Source organism: Primulina huaijiensis, chromosome 11 (assembly GCF_012295235.1).
Source record: "Primulina huaijiensis isolate GDHJ02 chromosome 11, ASM1229523v2, whole genome shotgun sequence".
Taxonomy (NCBI): Eukaryota; Viridiplantae; Streptophyta; class Magnoliopsida; order Lamiales; family Gesneriaceae; genus Primulina; species Primulina huaijiensis.
The window spans coordinates 21315651-21333332 of record NC_133316.1 but is presented as its reverse complement, the minus strand read 5'-3'; the positions used below and the strand labels follow the sequence as shown (position 1 = coordinate 21333332).

The 17682-nt window shown below is 35.1% G+C and overlaps 4 protein-coding genes across 4 annotated transcripts; 2 read left to right on the top strand and 2 right to left on the bottom strand.

Annotated features, from left to right (window-relative positions):
- Positions 1–1926: 1926 nt before the first annotated feature.
- LOC140987137 (uncharacterized) lies at positions 1927–3654 on the top strand. Its single transcript, XM_073455543.1, has 2 exons — positions 1927–2066; positions 2184–3654. The coding sequence occupies exons 1-2, from the start codon at positions 1934–1936 to the stop codon at positions 3548–3550; spliced, it is 1500 nt and encodes a 499-aa protein (XP_073311644.1). The 5' UTR covers positions 1927–1933; the 3' UTR covers positions 3551–3654.
- Positions 3655–4459: 805 nt separating this feature from the next.
- Positions 4460–4780, bottom strand: LOC140988480 (protein RALF-like 22). The gene has a single exon (XM_073457488.1). It carries the CDS (start codon positions 4778–4780, stop codon positions 4460–4462), a length of 321 nt encoding a protein of 106 aa, XP_073313589.1.
- Positions 4781–5865: 1085 nt separating this feature from the next.
- On the bottom strand, positions 5866–7223 carry LOC140988747 (trans-resveratrol di-O-methyltransferase-like). The gene is made up of 2 exons (XM_073457800.1): positions 6422–7223; positions 5866–6230 (listed from the first exon to the last, which is right to left on the bottom strand). The coding sequence occupies exons 1-2, from the start codon at positions 7195–7197 to the stop codon at positions 5927–5929; spliced, it is 1080 nt and encodes a 359-aa protein (XP_073313901.1). The 5' UTR covers positions 7198–7223; the 3' UTR covers positions 5866–5926.
- Positions 7224–14888: 7665 nt separating this feature from the next.
- LOC140988479 (uncharacterized) lies at positions 14889–15425 on the top strand. The gene has a single exon (XM_073457487.1). The coding sequence runs from the start codon at positions 14889–14891 to the stop codon at positions 15423–15425; it is 537 nt and encodes a 178-aa protein (XP_073313588.1).
- The last annotated feature ends 2257 nt before the right edge of the window (positions 15426–17682 follow it).

Here is a 17682-nt window from a genome sequence, read left to right as displayed (position 1 = left end):
CGTCTAGTCAAATTATCCTGATTTTTTTTTATATAAATACCAATAAAATATCTATAAAATTATTTTATGTAAACTAAATTGATCTTTTTATACCAACATAGAAATTGGTGTATTTTAAAATAAAAAATTATATAATTAATTCATGGAAGTAACCGAACATGCTTGTAATATTTATTTGTGTCAATGTTAAACGTGTATCAGTGAGAGTAATATTGAGATGAATGACTTTTTGGGAAGTTTTCGTGCATTAAGTTGTTGATTTTGGGTTGCTTATCTGTTTGGTTATATGGACTGTAAAAAAATGACGTCAGATCTTAACGGATAATACTGTCTCTTTTGGGGGACATGACCGACTGTAGATAAATTATAAGACTGATATCTAATGGATATGAGACAACACCAGCAGGTAGACGTTCACCTCCCCGGACTCATGGACCTAATAGTTCAACTCATTAACAACCAAATAGGTGCATTCTGCACTGCCACAAATATTAAAAAAATATAATTGTACATTGACTAACAGTTATAACTTTTGATCTGATAGTAAATTCTTGATCCTAACAATTTGTTAACGTGATTTAGAAAGAACATAGTTTCGATTCATTGTTTTCATCAATTAACTTTTGGTCATATATATTATTCATTCTGTTAAATTAAAGGAAAATAAATAATGTATGACAAAATTTAATTATTAAAAGACAGGATTAAGGTGTGAGAAATAAAATAATTAATACTTTATTTATTTAACATTTAAGTTAATTAGGAACAAAGTAATGCATCTGAACATTTTTGGGTTTTCCGTATTTTAAGAAGAATGAGTGTTTAAGGTAAAACATATATTGATAGGGTTTTCTTAGTGTAAGTCAGATATATTTATGATATTTAACTGGAAAAATAATTACAATAAATATGTTCCTGTTGTATTGTGGTTTGTACCTAAATAATATTCTTTTCTCTCTAAGTCAAATTATAATTAATGAATAGACGGTCTTATAAATCTATTTATGTGAGAACGAGTCCAACCGATCTATATTTAAAAAGAAAAATAATATTTTGATATATAAAAAATAATATTTTTTCATGATTCAACTTTGATAACATATCCGTTTTACACGAAATTGACCCGTGAAAGTATCGAGTTTTGTGATAGTTAACGAGACATTCAAGAAAATAAATTATTTTTAAGAGAAATAATTATTCTTAATATAATAATTAGGGATAATTTAGAAAACATCCCAATCCTTTGACCACGTCTAGTCACACGTACATCAGTGATTATTTAAGGAGCACATAGCAATGTATTAAGTATTATTAATTAGTAGTAAAGAGAGAAGACCATCAGTTCAAAGAAAAGAAGACCGCAGCTTTTATTAGATTTTAAGTGGTGGGTGTCTTGGTCAATTATTATTATTTTTTTTAAGAAAAAACCTCCTCGACTTTATTTGATTAACAAAAATTTAAAATGAGTATTTCTAATACAATTATTTTCTTTAAAAAATAGTTGATCAAAGTTTAAATATAGAAATAAATGGCTTGTACTTATTTTAAATTTGACATTACGCACATTTATATCACATAAATAATGTTGCGAGATTACAACCGCTAATACAACCTGAGAAATATATCCTAAACGCCTCTTTAATATTTATTTTAAACAAAAATAAATTAAATTAAATTCCCTAAAATAACGACGAAAATAGAATGCCAAAAGTCTTGCAATAAATACGCTAGCTATCCGGTGAATATAAATAGGCCAAGAGAACACATTTCACATCAGCAACCCTTTAAGCTAGCGTTCGTTCTCTTTGCTATTGCAATTTGCATATTCTGATAACATAATAATAATAATCATCATCATATACATATAAAAATACTCTAAATTGGTAAGCTAGACATGGCGTTTTGGATGATGAGCTTTGTGGTAGCAATTTCAATGGCGTTTTTGTGTTCGTCTCATGCTAGTACATTCTATGTTGGTGAAGACGAAGGTTGGGTTGTTGATCCGTCCGATGAATCGTACAACCATTGGGCTAAAAGAAATCGTTTCCAAATCAATGACATCCTCGGTATATAGCTAGCTCCTACACACACGCTTATATGTATATATTTGTAATCGTCTTAAATATTCATGCTAGACGTCACTATATATATGTGCATAAATATGTATATAATTTTGCATGCAGTGTTCAAATATAAGAAAGGAGGCGATTCGGTCCTTGTTGTAAGCAAAAAAGATTACAAAAGATGCAACAAAGATGATCCCATTAAACTTTTCAAGGATGGAAACACAAAGTTCAAGTTGACAAGATCGGGGCTGTTCTTCTTTATTAGTGGCCATGCACAACACTGTGAGAAAGGTCAGAAGCTTATTGTTCAAGTCCTTTCGGATCGCAGCGGCAACATGAACCACACTGCTCCACCGCTTCCTCCGGCCTCTCCTTCTCCTGCGGCAAAGCCTCCCACTCATGTGCCAATGGTGATACCACCTTCCCATTCTCCGACCCCATCCCATAATGCTCCTGTACCCAAACACGCGCCACCTGTTGGTTCTCCATCTCTGCCCCCGTCCAACAAAGCTCCTACACTGGCTCCAATTCATCATTCGCCAGCACCTTCCAAATCCGGCCCCGCAGCCAAAACCCCTTCTCCATCTCCATCGGCCAAAACCCCAAAACACGCCCCGCCCAAGGGAGCTCCTGCTCAAGCTCCAACTTCATCAGCCAAACCCCCGTCACACGTGCCGCCAGTGTTATCACCCTCGCTTTCTCAACCACCATCTTCACCCAAGAGAGCTCCTACTCAAGCTCCAACTCCATCAGCCAAAACCACATCCCGCGCACCGCCAGTGGCATCACCCTCTCATTCTCAAACGCCATCTTCACCCAAGAAAGCTCCTGCCCAAGCTCCAACTCCATCAGCCAAAGTCCCAACACACGCCCCACCAATGGTGCCACCGTCTCATTCCCCGTCACAATCTTCGGACAAAAATGCTCCAACTCCATCTGCCATGAGCCCATCACACCAGCCGCCAGCGATATCACCCTGTCATCCCCAAACAGCATCATCACCCAATAAAGCTCCTGCTAAATCTCCAACCGGAGCTTCAGCTAAATCCCCACACGCCTCGTCAGCGGTACCTCCATCTCATTCTCAACAACCTTCTTCGCCCAAGAAAGCTCCTACTCAGGCTCCAGCCAAGACCCCATTACACGCACAGCCAGTGGTACCACCGTCTCGTTCTCAACCATCATCTGCGCCCAAGAAAGCTCCGCCGCCAGCTGTTCCATCGCCTCATTCTCCATCACCATCTTCACCCAAGAAAGCTCCTGCTGCAGCTCCAGCCCACTCACAAAATCCATCAGCCAAAGCCCCGTCTCATTCTCCACCATCATTTTCATCTAAGAAAGCCCCAATCCCTTCGTCACCATCTCCGAAGAATAAAAATGGTGCTCCTGAGCCCGCAGTGGAGAAACACCACCCTGCACCGCCGCATGCAAACCCTCCTCCAAACAATGTTCTCGCAATATCTGCATCAGATTCCAGTGCTTAATTTTCTCTGCTCCAGGGTTCTTCAGTTCGGCGGTTACCGTAATTAATTTCCATGTTTTTTATTTGATGAATTTACTTCAGTTTGTCATTTGGAGTTCGATCTCCGTTTTCCGTTCAAAGTTTTTTTTTTTTAATTGATTTACCACCTTATTGTTGGTTTTTTTTTAAAAAAGCCTAATCAATGAAATAATTCGTCCTGCTAATAGAACGGTTCTTTGTTATCCATTGTCACCAATCAACTGAATCATCTTTCTTTTTCATGAAAATCAAATGATCGAAATATTTAAATTATATTAGAAACTTAATAATAAATATTAAGTGAGACTACAAATTAGTAAACAAAAAAGTATTACTTGTTATGCTAAAAATATTAATTTTTATTATAAATATGGATCAGGTTAACTAAACTCACAAATATAGATCCGTGAGACCTTCTCTTGTTTATATATTGTTTTATGATCCTATTATATATTATTCATCGTTAATGATATATTTCATAAAATAATGTTTACTATTAAATTTTTTGGATATTTAAAATCCCAAATATGCAAATTAATTTGGGAAAATTTTAATAAGGTTTTATCATACCAAATAACATAAAAGCACAATTTTCTATTTATCCGTCCTAATCATGAATATAACTCCTCGGTAACATTTTTTTCTAAAAAAAATTCTATAAAGACCAGAAAAATTTTAGATTTGGAAATCGAGAAACATCAGAATGAAGGTGGGGCGTGACAATATATTCAAATAGACCAAAATAAACCATGCAGCTTCACAATAAAGGGTAGATTAGCTAGTTAATCCCTTCACTTAATGTTCAGACAAAATCAAAATACATATAAACTAACCATGCATTTTCACAATGAAAATTTGAAAAACAAAAATCTTATCGAATCAACATGTATCTTCAATGGTTATTCCTAGCGCAGTGCGTGATCTGGGTGCAACCTCGGTTATACGGATTCGCCTGTTGATGCGAGTTGCAATTGTAGTAAGAATTTCCTCTAACATTGCAAGGAACATTGTTCCTTTGTAACGCGCCATAGCTTATATAGCGCGATTGTGCTAAAATTCGCCGGCTGTCATCGAATCCCACATCTAGTTCTTCATCATATTTGTGAGTGCAATCGCCAACATCTCCATCACATTTGCGTAGTATCCGTGCATGAGTACCATATGTTTTAGGATCTTGCATGTTCGATGATATAATTGGCTCAACCATGATCATGCCTAATGTTAACGTTGTAAGGAATATTAGCTTCTTCCAACAAAAAAAGTTGGTGTTCATGGTAGTAAATTAAGAAATTAAGGGCCAAGTGGGTACTCAGGTGAAATGGCGGTTTGATTGATTGGAATAGTCGGAGATGTGATTTAGATGGGTTTTAGGGTTAATGCGAAAATGGTGGGAGAAAATTATGATGAAGACCGGTTCTTTCTCAACTGGTAATTTAATTACTAAAATGAGGCAGGTTTTGTCGGAGGAAATCTGTGAAAAAACAGAGGAAAAACAAACTAGTTAAATTCTTTATTGTTTATTATAAGTAATCTAATCCCACACATATGTATAATGTTTTATTTACACTTATTTTTATTGTTTATACTCGATTTTGTGAATAAATTTTATAAGTGAGTGTTACAATGGGTTTCAAATATATTTTATATTGGAGTTTTGTTGTTTGCTAGGGTGATGTATATATTCATTGTCGGAATACTAGTAAACATGTAAAAGATATAGAGTGACCGTGAGACGGTCAACTCTACCCATATTCACGATAAAAAGTAATACTCTTAGCATAAAAAGTAATATTTTTTCATGGATGACCCAAATAAGAGATCCGTCTCACAAATACGATCCGCGAGACCGTCTCACACAAGTTTTTGCCAAAGATATACCTATCACAAAACTAGCTGATATAATGTAATACCTTCGTAGTATATAAAAGAAATGGTGTTCAAAATCTTAAATGATTTATTAAACATTATTAAATCATCACATGTTAATACACTTAATGCTAAATATACATTTTGTGTGTGCATATATANTTTGATCCGTAGCCTCAATTAAATTAATGCCTCGGACCGTTTTTAAAATGCCCCAAATTTCATTAGGTAACTGATGAGTAACAGTCCATGTTTAAAACACATACGTACATACGTTGGGTTTATACCCATAAAATTATAAGTAGTGTTATTAAGCCTAATAAAGGGACCATATTATAATGGAAACTATGCCCCAAATTTCATTAGGTAACTGATGAGTAACCATCCAATGAATTACAATATGCGGATCCATATTATAATGGAAACTATGCACAGACAAATATGAATTATTCATGTATGATTGGGAACCAAATATACATATTTTGTAGTAGATTCAAGGATAAACTTCAATAATAGATCTCACACCTAACGCAGGAGTAATCTTGTAGCTGCTGAATCCAGCTTCAAGAAACAACTTCTCCCATTCTTTCTCACTTCTTTCTTTTCCATTTAAATAAACCATCATCCCGATGTCAAAGAAGAGTTGATCTTCTTTTACTGTATCGTTTTCTTCCTTATACCCCAAAACTATGTCGATTATTATTACCTTTCCTCCCCTCTCCTTTCTGGGCATTGCATCTCTGCATTTCTTTAATATTTTGATGCAACCTTCGTCGTTCCAATTGTGTAATATCCACATATCCACTGTTAATTGTTTGTATCATATGGATATTGTTAAAATACATGACTATTAGATCAAATATTTAAAAAAAAAAGGAAATTGAAGGGTGTCACACGTACTCATGCCAATCTCAACAGATAATTTGATTGGTCTGATCCCAAAAACAAATCTCATAATTATGTATAATATAAGAGTACTGGAAAAACCTTTAGTAAAACAACATCAGCAGTAGGAATCGCCTGGAACATGTCTCCCCCAACATAGTTCAAGTTAGTGACCCCTTTCAAGCCAGAAACAACATGTGGAAGATCAAGAACCGTGCACTTCATCTTGGGGAATGTATCAGCAATAGCTTTAGCCATTGTCCCCGTTCCACCTCCTACATCGACCAAAGATTCCACTCCCTCGAACAACTTCTCACAATCTTTAAGCATCACATGGCTCAAGAACCGTGTATCAGCCTCCATGGCTTCATTGAACAGCTCATGCACGCTGGTAACACTCTTTGCTTGCTCCCAGAACGTCAAACCATGTGTCGTTTCAAATGCTGTTACACGATCATCTGCCAACCATTCACTCATACTATTCCATGGCTTCAACATAGTTGGGTCGAGTACAAGTAGCAAATAAGGGGTAACACATAAGGGTGAGTCTTTCAAAAGGAAATTAGAGGACGGTGTTAGCCAATAACTCTCGTTTTGTTCGTTTTCCTCCTTGAGATCAACTTTGATAAAGAATTTGTAGTGGACCAAAACTCGCATTATACGATGAATATATTGGGATTTAGCTTTGTTGATGGGGAGAACACTGATTAATTCAGAAAGGGTCATTGGCTTGCCATGATTTTTGATGATATCTGGTATATTTAATTGAACCGCACATTTTAGGGACATGGGCAGTATGAATTTGAAGATGTGATTCCAAACTTGAGCATGGGCATTAAGAAGCTCATGAGTCGACTCTATTTCACCGGGCAGTGCCATTTAATCATTTAACACTAAATGGTAAGGAATACATTAGCTAACATAAACTATATATATATNTGATATCACTATATATTAAAGATATGAACTGTAAGCAAATAGTGATGTCAAAGAATATGCTAATTAAGATTTGCTTACAGTTCAGATCATTAATTCTAATATTTCATTATATATATATAGAGGTTTGATATGCTGCACACCTACCGTGCACACCTATGTGAGCACCGATGAGGTGTCACTCACCCATTAGATACACAATTTTTCTATATTTCATCACATCTAATGGGTGAGTGACACCTCATCGGTGCTCACATAGGTATGTAAAGTAGGTGTGCAGCATATCAAAACTAATACGAGCTTCGTTGGTCATAGATACACAATTTTTCTAATATTTCATTTAAGGTTTGACATATTGTGGTATTCCCCATGATAGATGTGATATGATAAATTGTTCGAATAACTTGAGTTAATTATTTTTGTAAAGTAAAAAACTGATACGAGCTTCGATGGTCATAGATAAATAGTTTCTTGGAACAATATACATATATAATATATACGAGATTGTTTTAAATCTTGTGATGGAATGCAGCTTAATATGCACTTTGGTGAAACTACTAAAAAGCATTTTGAGATAAAGTTTATAATTAAATGAATGAAAGATTTCATTCTTACGAACGCATTATCATGAACATATATAACGAGACATAATTGTGTGAAAATAACTATCGATCGAAATGGGTTGAAGACATGTGATTGTGAAGGATCAAGATCCTCTGCTGTGGAGGTGCTATGCACTATCAAAAAAATTTTATTTTTTTTAAAAAATTGGTATTTTTATATTTTAATTATTTCAAAATCAAAATTATATTTTTTATATTAAAATATGTGATTAATAATCCAATTTAAATTTACAATTTTATTTTTAGTTACAAATATATATTGTGGTGGTAAAATGACGTATTTATTATTACTTTTTCTTTTATAATTTTTTCAACTCTTTTTTTTAAATGTTAATAAAAATTTAATTTTTTTACAAATATGTGATTGCGAACGAACAAGAAAAAACGACGGTACATTCAATTTTTTTTAATATTATAGTTCTTTTTAAAAAAAAACTACTTTTTCCTTTTTTATCTTGTTAATTTTTTATTTAGAAGTTAAAATTTTATTANTTTTTTTTTTAAAAAAAAAAAATTGGATTATTTCTTAAATCTCTAAGAAAGGAAAAAATATTTTTTGTATTTAAAACTTTAAAAAAGAATGAGAAAAATTAAAAATGCAAAAAAGGAGAAAATAGTTTTTCAAAAGAATTAGAATATAAAAAAGCCAACAAGTTCATTATTTTTGTTACAAATATGTGATTAATAAAATTTTAACTTATAAATAAAATATTAACAAGATAAAAAAAAGAGAAAATAGTTTTTTAAAAAGAACTATAATATAAAAAAAATTGAATGTACCGTCGTTTTTTTTGTTCGTTCGGAATCACATATTTGTAAAATAAAAATTAAATTTTTATTAACATTTTTTTAAAAAAAGAGTTGAAAAGATTATAAAAGAAAAAGTAATAAGAGAGACGTCATTTTACCTCCCTACAATATATATTTATTAAAAAATAAAATTATAACTTTAAATTAGATTATTAATCACATATTTTAATATAAAAAATATAATTTTGATTTTGAAATAATTAAAATATAAAAATACCGATTTTGTGAAAAAAAAAATAAGTTTTTTTTTCACAGTGCATAGCAGCACCTTTCCCACAGCAGAGAATCTTGATCCGATTGTGAAAGGGGAACGTATCTCTCTACTTGAGAACATTATTATGTTATGCTTACGAATTATAGCAATATGAAAATACCACCACACACAAAAACACGTTATCTGATCTAATAATAATAAAAAGAATAGATGTTTACGTAAAGATAAATTAAAACGGGGAAGTTGTGTATCATGCTCAAATTAAAGTCAAATTTCTAGATTTCTTGTCCAACTAAAAATTTAATGATGAAAAACTATATTTTAAGTTTGATTGGTATAATGTACAATTGTATATATATGATATGATTCACGACGCACATAAAATATCTTCTTGTTATATATATACATAATATATACGTACGTGAATGAGTGGCACTGTTCGAGTCAACTGGTACTTGATATAGAGGTAGCTGGAGAATTAGTCTTGTTCTTTGCTTATTTATAATAATTGGAAAAAAGATGTGCTTTGAACCTAAAAACATATTGTTTTGTTAAAATTAACTATTGAAATGAAATAATGTAATTTATTTATTTATTTATTTTGTTTTGATGTTAATATGATAAATATAGTTAGTCGTACATGTGCATTAATAAATTAAATTTTCTTATACATATATACATAACATTTTTTAAAACATATAATTGTTTGTAGATTTTATATAATTACCAGTTAACATATTTAACATATGTATACATACATACATAACATATTTCAAATTAGATAGGAAAGCACACAAGATCATTCTATAATATTTCTCATTTTTCTAGCTAGTTCTTCTCGTTCAGGCTCTGGTACTCCGATATTTGACATTTACAATAATAGAAATGATAATAGAGGTTAAGTCTTTTAGTACTTAGTGATGACATAAGTTTGACTTACTTCTTATAACAATTCGAACTATAATGTAACAATATAATAATTCAATATGATGTATCACGAGAGGAAAAACAGTAAATTGCTACAATTCAAGTGAAATCAATAATATTGCAGTAATTATATTGGTTTCTAGAGTGACTGTCGTGGGTCAAAGAGGTGACTCCCATCAATATTTGATGTAACACTTTTTTCTATGCGTTCAAATATGAATATTTCATACATTTGATTATTTTGGTTATTATTATTTATTATAATTATTTTATTTATTTGATATATTTATGAATATGTATGAATTTATCTACGCACATATCTACTTTCTTTCATACTTTCGTGATCTGGTTGTTACGCATATCCTTTTGTTAAATATTTTGGCTTTTTGATAATCTCCTATGGTTTATCAATTGCTTCGTCAATAAAAATTAAAATTCCGTTTTTAAATATATTTTTTCTAATTTGAAAATAAATTTAAATTATTTCATGTGTTCTAGAGTTATATTCTTCATTAATCTTGAAAATTTGTAGCAAGCTTAATCTAATGATTTTGATTTGTTCTTCACTTCATGCACATATTTTGAAATAATTATATGAATTCATGTAATTACCTAAAAATATTTTTTATACATGCTAAAAAATATAATTTTAATATATCTATCTGCAATGAAAATTTTATAAACATAGATATTTTTTGTTGTTGTCGTAATAAAATTTAAATGAAGCATAAAGTTGATAAAAAGATTTAATTTGTAATGTGATCGGACAATATTAGTAGGCCATGAGACCACACCCAACCATCAAACAATCTATTAAGAAAAATATTATTATAATCACTAATATTACTTGTACAATTAATCAGTACTCCATATCCGGAGGCTTGACCACGATTCCAAACTGGTGGTTTCAGTTTTAATTAAAGTGAAATCAAAACCAAACAACTTAGATACGGTTCCGATTCAGATTTATAATAGTTTCGGTTATGGTTTGAACGAAAATTTATTCGTTTAAATTTTAAAAAAAATAATAATACAGACGATGAAACTAATTGTTTAATAATGATATCAAGAAACAATGTTAATATTTAGTTTTATTTAAAAAGAAATAAATATAAGAAGTCAAAATTGAATATGTAAAGATTAAATAGTTTAATAATATAATTTATGTGAGAACCCGAATTTCCAGCATTTCAGCAGCAATGCAAAATTTCTAGCAGAAGTTAATATTTCAGAAGCTGGTGTTTTTCCAGCAGATTAGAATCCAGCAGATTAAAATCTAGCAGCAGACAACAGATAAAATCCAGCAGCAGAAGAGCGAGATTCCAGCAGACAATTACTGATTCAGCCTAGACTTGTAACTGAAGCATTAACATGGAATAAAAGCTGTTAATGGCAGATTATGATAATTAATAGGAAGACCAACAGTCAGAAATTGGCATATAAATAGCACCCTCAATCTGAAATTGTTGTTACACAAATCTTGAGTGATAACTTGAATTTTCGAGCTAAGTGAGTGTCTTGTTCGAGCTGTAAAATCCAGTAGCAAGAGCGATCAGATTTCCAGACTTCAACCGAAATCTCTAGCAAATTACGGTAACTGGGTTTATGTATAAATATCTTGAAATCAGTTTGATAATTCATGTTTTGAAGCAAAGCATATATATTTCTGATATCTGATTTTTGAAGCACTGAAACCTAGTGAACTAATGTTAGGAATATATATTCTGAACATTACTGATTACTGATTACTGGTCTCACCACTTAGAGGAGAGAACATATAGGGGACTGATATCAGTTTAGCCATGAAATTCACGAACGTGCTTAGTGCTTACTTGTAAAATTTCTGATTACTTATTACTGATTACTGAATACTGAATACTGATTTCTGTTCTGAAAATAAGAATTCAAGTATATTATTCGTATTACTGTCTCTGTTAAAAATGGTTTTGAAAACTGGGAGTTATTCCCGCCCCCGCTTACTGAGTGACAACCATATCACTCACCCACCAAATCATCCCAGATAGGAACGATGAAGAAAGGCTAGAAGAAGCGGAGAAAATCCAGTTCTGGGGCTGGTGAAGAAGATTGTTAATTCTCAGTTTTATTTACGTTCTTTTCCGCTGCATCTGTAAGACATTGTTATGTCTGGTTTGTTTTACATTTCCGCTGTAAAACATAAATTATTTGAGTTTGTATCAGACATGGAGATATTCAGTATTTATGAATAAAAAGACTGGTTTCTGAATTTCGTACTTCTGAGGCTTGTTGTTTTCGAATGTAAATTTGAGAGCAACGCCGATGTCAACCAACCCCCGTTCTGGGGCGTGACATTGAAGTGGTATCAGAGCAGAACCAGGTTTCATAATCTGGGGATGAGGAACTAGAAATAATAAGTTCTGATAGACTTCTGAAAATTAGTTATGATAAACTACTGTAATAGACTACTGAAAATAAGCTACTGTAATAGACTACTGAAAAGATATACTAACTATGTACAGTTAGGAAAATCGGTAAGGAAAACAAATCAGAATGCAGTAGAGTTCTGAGTGTTTCAGCAGTATGTCTAAAATGAGTAGAAAAAAAAATTTCAGTAGGCCAAAATCAGTAGACCGGAACCAGCAGATGACCGAAAATCAGTAGACCCAAAACCAGTAGCCAAAACCAGAACCAGTAGTTGGAAATCGGTAGATCTGTATGTAGAAGACTGGGTCAGTAAACCCGGAATGCAGCAGATTAGTTCTAACAGTGCTGGAAAGCAGCATAAAATGCTGGAAAAGCAGCAGACTGGTTGCAGTAGCATCATAATTGCAGTAGACAGTGAATTCCAGCAAGCGCATGCAGTAGACCTTGCAAATGGCATGGAAGTTGAGGTGTTTTTCGCGCAAATTTCAAACAGCCATAACTTTTGATCCAGGAGGAATTTTTATTATTAAAAGTATGCATTGGAAAGCTCTCGACGAGGAGGATCTAAACTAATTTTAATCTTTTTAGCACCGCCGACGAACCCCAAAATCCTTCGTTTAGATGGTGATATCGTCATTTTCGTAAAATTTTCCAATTTTTCGAAACTTTGAGGAATTTTCATTTCTAAACGGCTTAGTATTTTTGTTCCAAACTTAGTACAATTCATGTTCTTGATGTGAAGGATTTTTAGTAAATTTTTCACGCAATTCTGAGACCGAAAAATTTTGAGCTATTTTCTGCTATTGAAGGTTATAGGCTTACTGATTCTGTTCATTCCAGTACTTGTCTATAACTTGACCTATACTCTTGAAATCATTTCTGAACCTTCACTCTCATGTTTTGGATGTAGGATATGACTGACCAGAATAGCTATATTAAGAGCTTAGAGAGGAAGCTAGAGAAGCTCAAGGGACATAACTACTGCTTAGAGCTGGACAAAGATGAGTTACAGCGTCAAGCAGATCACTTGAGAGGTGATGTTCAACGTTATGCTCACTATCTGCATGAGGCAGAAGAGAGGAATAGGAGAGTTCAGGAAGAGTTCGAAACATCTCAAGAGACAGTTGCAGAGTTCATCGAGTTACGTGATAACTTGATTGAGAAGATCCAAGTGCTTAAGGATCAAAAGCACCAACTCGTGCACCAGCATAACCAGTATTGTGAACAAACTGATGCTCAGATTCATGAGTTGCAGAACACCGTTGAAGTTCTTAGCGACCAGAATGCAGTTCTGCATGGTCATATTGAACATCTAGAAGCAGTAGCAGCCAACCATGAAGTTGAACCCGAGGAGGATCCCGAAGAAGAAGAAGAAATAGAGGAGGATCCTATGGATTTGGGATTAGGAGAAGTGGTAGATTAGACCATCAGTAGTCGTTCTTTGTAATAACATTTGTTCCATTGGCATTTCTGTTAGCATTTCGAATTTCAGTTGTAATTGCACTTTTGTGGGAAATCAATAAAATTTATTTCTATCTATTGGGTTCATATTTAAATTTCTTTTGAGCAATTACTCAATCATTATGCTTCCTTGTTTAGTCTCTATTATGTCAAAACCTTAGAACTTTCATAATTTTAGAAAATAGACGGAAGACCTGTAAGAAACAACCGCAATCCTCGTTATGGAAACCGTAACAACAACCACAACGATGAGGACGCACAACAACAACAACAACAACCACCAGCAATCGGTCTCAGTCAGGCTGATTTGATGGTTATGGCCACGATTGTGGCAACCACGCTACAAGGGTTTGTTAACCCGAATGCTAATCAGCCACCGCCACCACCTCTAGCTCAGAATGGGACTAAGCAGCACTATGAGTCCCTACGAAGAGCAAGAGTCTCAAACTTTGATGGAAGTCCCGATCCCGAGGTCGGACAAAATCGGATGAAGGAGGTGGAGAACCATCTTCGACTACTTGAGGTTCCACAAGAGATCAAGGTAGATGTGATTACACCTTTTCTTGTGGATAGAACCGCCAAATGGTGGGAAGGAATCTCACCAGCTATGTTAGGGACGGGACCTATTACCTGGCAAAGGTTCCGAGAGGCATTCCTGAGGCAGTACTTTCCGACAGCAGTTCGAGTACAGAAGCTGTCAGAATTTGAAAGCTTAGTTGAAGAACCAAACATGACTGCGGTGGAGTATTCATCCAAGTTCCACTCATTGGGAACTTATTCCCCAACCATCATGGAAGACGAGGCCTTGAAGATACATCGCTTCAAGAAGGGATTGAACAGCCGCATTCAATCTGCCCTTGCGGTTAACGAGCCCAATAGTTTTGATGAATTGATGGGAGCCGCCATCAGGGCTGAGAATGATATCAAGAGGCGTGAAGGTGAGAACAAACTCAAACGTCCTCAGTCAAGCCAGTACCAACCGGGCCAACAATTCAAGAGGCCTAGGTTTTCAAGCAATCAATTCACCAGTGCTCCAGCCAAAAGAACCACTTCTTCTCAATCAAGCAAAGAATGAGTCAAATGCCAAAGTTGTGGATTCGCTCACACTGGTGAATGCCGTAAGAATTCTGGAGCTTGTTTTCGTTGTGGAAAGTTGGGCCACCGTATTGGTCAATGCCCTTTTCTAGATCCAAAGAATGGTCCAGCAGGTGGAACAAACTCCAAACAAGCCTACGGAGGACAAGGCAAATGCTCGAGTCTATGCTCTCACTCAAGAAGAGGCTGACAACTCAAATGATGTCGTAGCAGGTACCATTCAAATCAATAATATGCCTGCTTATGTATTATTTGATTGTGGTGCTACTCATTCATTCATGTCTAAGAGATTTGCCAAGAAGTTAGGAACTAAGCCTGATAATTTGGAAGAACCATATAGAGTAGCAACTCCTGCAAATCGGACTTTAGAAACTCGCACTCTATATCGGGATATTGGTGTTCTCATAGATAATCAGAATTTCAAGGCAAACCTAATCCAACTGAACATGGTGGAATTCGATGTAATTCTTGGAATGGATTGGTTAGCCAAGAATCATGCTTTAGTAGACTGTCATGGAAAGACGGTAACCATCCAAGCTCCACACCAAGAGAAAATTTTATTTCATGGCAAGACCAAAAAACGAAAGACTCTTCTTTCTGCTTCTCAAACTTGGAAAGCCATGAAAAGTGGAGAATAAGTTTACCTAGCCATGTTAAGCGAGGTAAAACAAGAAGCTGCACTTGCACTAGAAGAGATTCCGGTAGTACAAAAGTTTCCGGATGTCTTTCCTGAAAAACTCCCGGACACAATCCCCGACCGTGAAGTGGAGTTTGAGATCAACTTGATTCCTGGGGTTGCACCGATCTCAAAAGCACCATACAGAATGGCCCTAGCAGAATTAAAAGAACTCAAAGAGCAACTTCAAGAGTTGTTGGATAAGAAGCAAATCCGACCAAGTGCATCCCCGTGGGGAGCTCCTGTCCTGTTCGTAAAGAAGGACGGAAGCATGAGATTGTGTATCGATTACAGAGAACTGAATAAGATCACAATCAAGAATAAATACCCATTTCCAAGGATAGATGACTTGTTTGACCAACTCAAAGGAGCTACAGTCTTTTCCAAGCTCGACTTAAGGTCAGGCTATCACCAACTGAAGGTCAAAGCAGAAGATATTCCTAAAACAGCCTTCAGGACGAGATACGGCCATTACGAGTTTACAGTAATGCCATTTGGACTGACTAATGCCCCCGCAGCTTTCATGGACCTCATGAATAGAGTCTTCAAACCTTACCTTGATAGGTGTGTGGTTGTATTCATAGACGACATCCTTGTGTATTCACAAAGTAAGGAAGATCATGAGGAACATCTTCGCCCCACCCTCCAGACGCTTAAAGAAAAGGAGCTGTTCGCCAAGTTCAAGAAATGCGAATTCTGGTTAGAGAGCGTCACATTCTTGGGACAAATAATATCAGCAGCAGGAGTATCTGTGGACCCTAAGAAAGTTGAAGCAATCTCAAATTGGCCTAGACCAAATAATGTGACAGAAATTCAAAGCTTTTTGGGATTAGCAGGCTATTATCGAAAATTTGTTGAAGGATTCTTTTCAATAGCCATACCCCTCACCAAGCTCACACAGAAGAACTCTAAATTTCAATGGAGTGAAGAATGTGAGCAAAGCTTCGAGACTTGAAGAAGAAGCTTACCTCCACTCCGGTGTTGGTATTGCCAACTGACGGCAAAGACTACACCATCTACAGTGATGCATCTAAAGGAGGCTTAGGATGTGTACTCATGCAAGAGGGAAGGGTGATTGCATACGCGTCAAGGCAGTTGAAGCCGTATGAACAGAATTACCCAACACATGACCTCGAACTAGCTGCAGTGGTGTTCGCGCTAAAAATTTGGAGACATTATCTTTATGGAGCCAAGTGCGAGATTTTATTAGATCACCAAAGTCTCAAATATTTGTTCACTCAAAAAGAACTAAATATGAAACAAAGACGGTGGATTGAACTCATGAAAGATTACGACTTGACGATAAGCTACCACCCAGGCAAAGCCAACAAGGTAGCAGATGCTTTAAGTAGAAAGGATACGAGTAAGGTTATCCTAGCATCACTTTCAGCACAACCATGTCTTCAAGAGACAACCAAGATAAGTCAAGATAGAGATTCCGTTTTGGTGAAATTGAAAGAGCAATCCAAAGAAGGGAAACACCATATTTCGAGACGGATAACAAAGGAATCTTGTGGATGAAAGGACGATTGTGCGTACCAGACATCGATAACCTTCGACAAGAAGTAATGTTCGAAGCACATAAGTCAAAATTTTCAGTCCATCCTGGCAGTACCAAGATGTACAGAGATTTGAAGAAAAATTTTTGGCGGAGTGGAATGAAGAAGGACGTGGCAATGTTTGTTTCTAAGTGTCACGTGTGCCAGCAAGTCAAGGCAGAACACCAGAGACCTGGTGGACTTCTTCAACCATTAGAAATCCCGGAATGGAAATGGGAACATATTTCCATGGATTTTGTAGTTGGTTTACCAAAGTCGAGACAAGGTCATGACGGAATATGGGTAATTGTAGATAGACTCACAAAATCTGCGCATTTCTTACCTGTCCGCATGAACTATAATTTGGACAAGCTAGCCACATTGTACATGAATGAGATCGTACGATTGCATGGAGTTCCAGCTAGCATACTTTCCGACAGAGATCCTAGATTTACGTCCCGTTTTTGGAAGAGCTTTCAACAAGCTATGGGGACTAAAGTTACGCTTAGTACGGCTTATCACCCTCAGACCGACGGCCAAACAGAGAGGACAATTCAAACTCTTGAGGATATGCTGAGAGCTTGTGCTCTGGACTTCAATGGTAATTGGAACGAACATCTGCCTTTTATCGAGTTCGCATACAATAATACTTACCACAGCAGCATTGGAATGGCACCATAC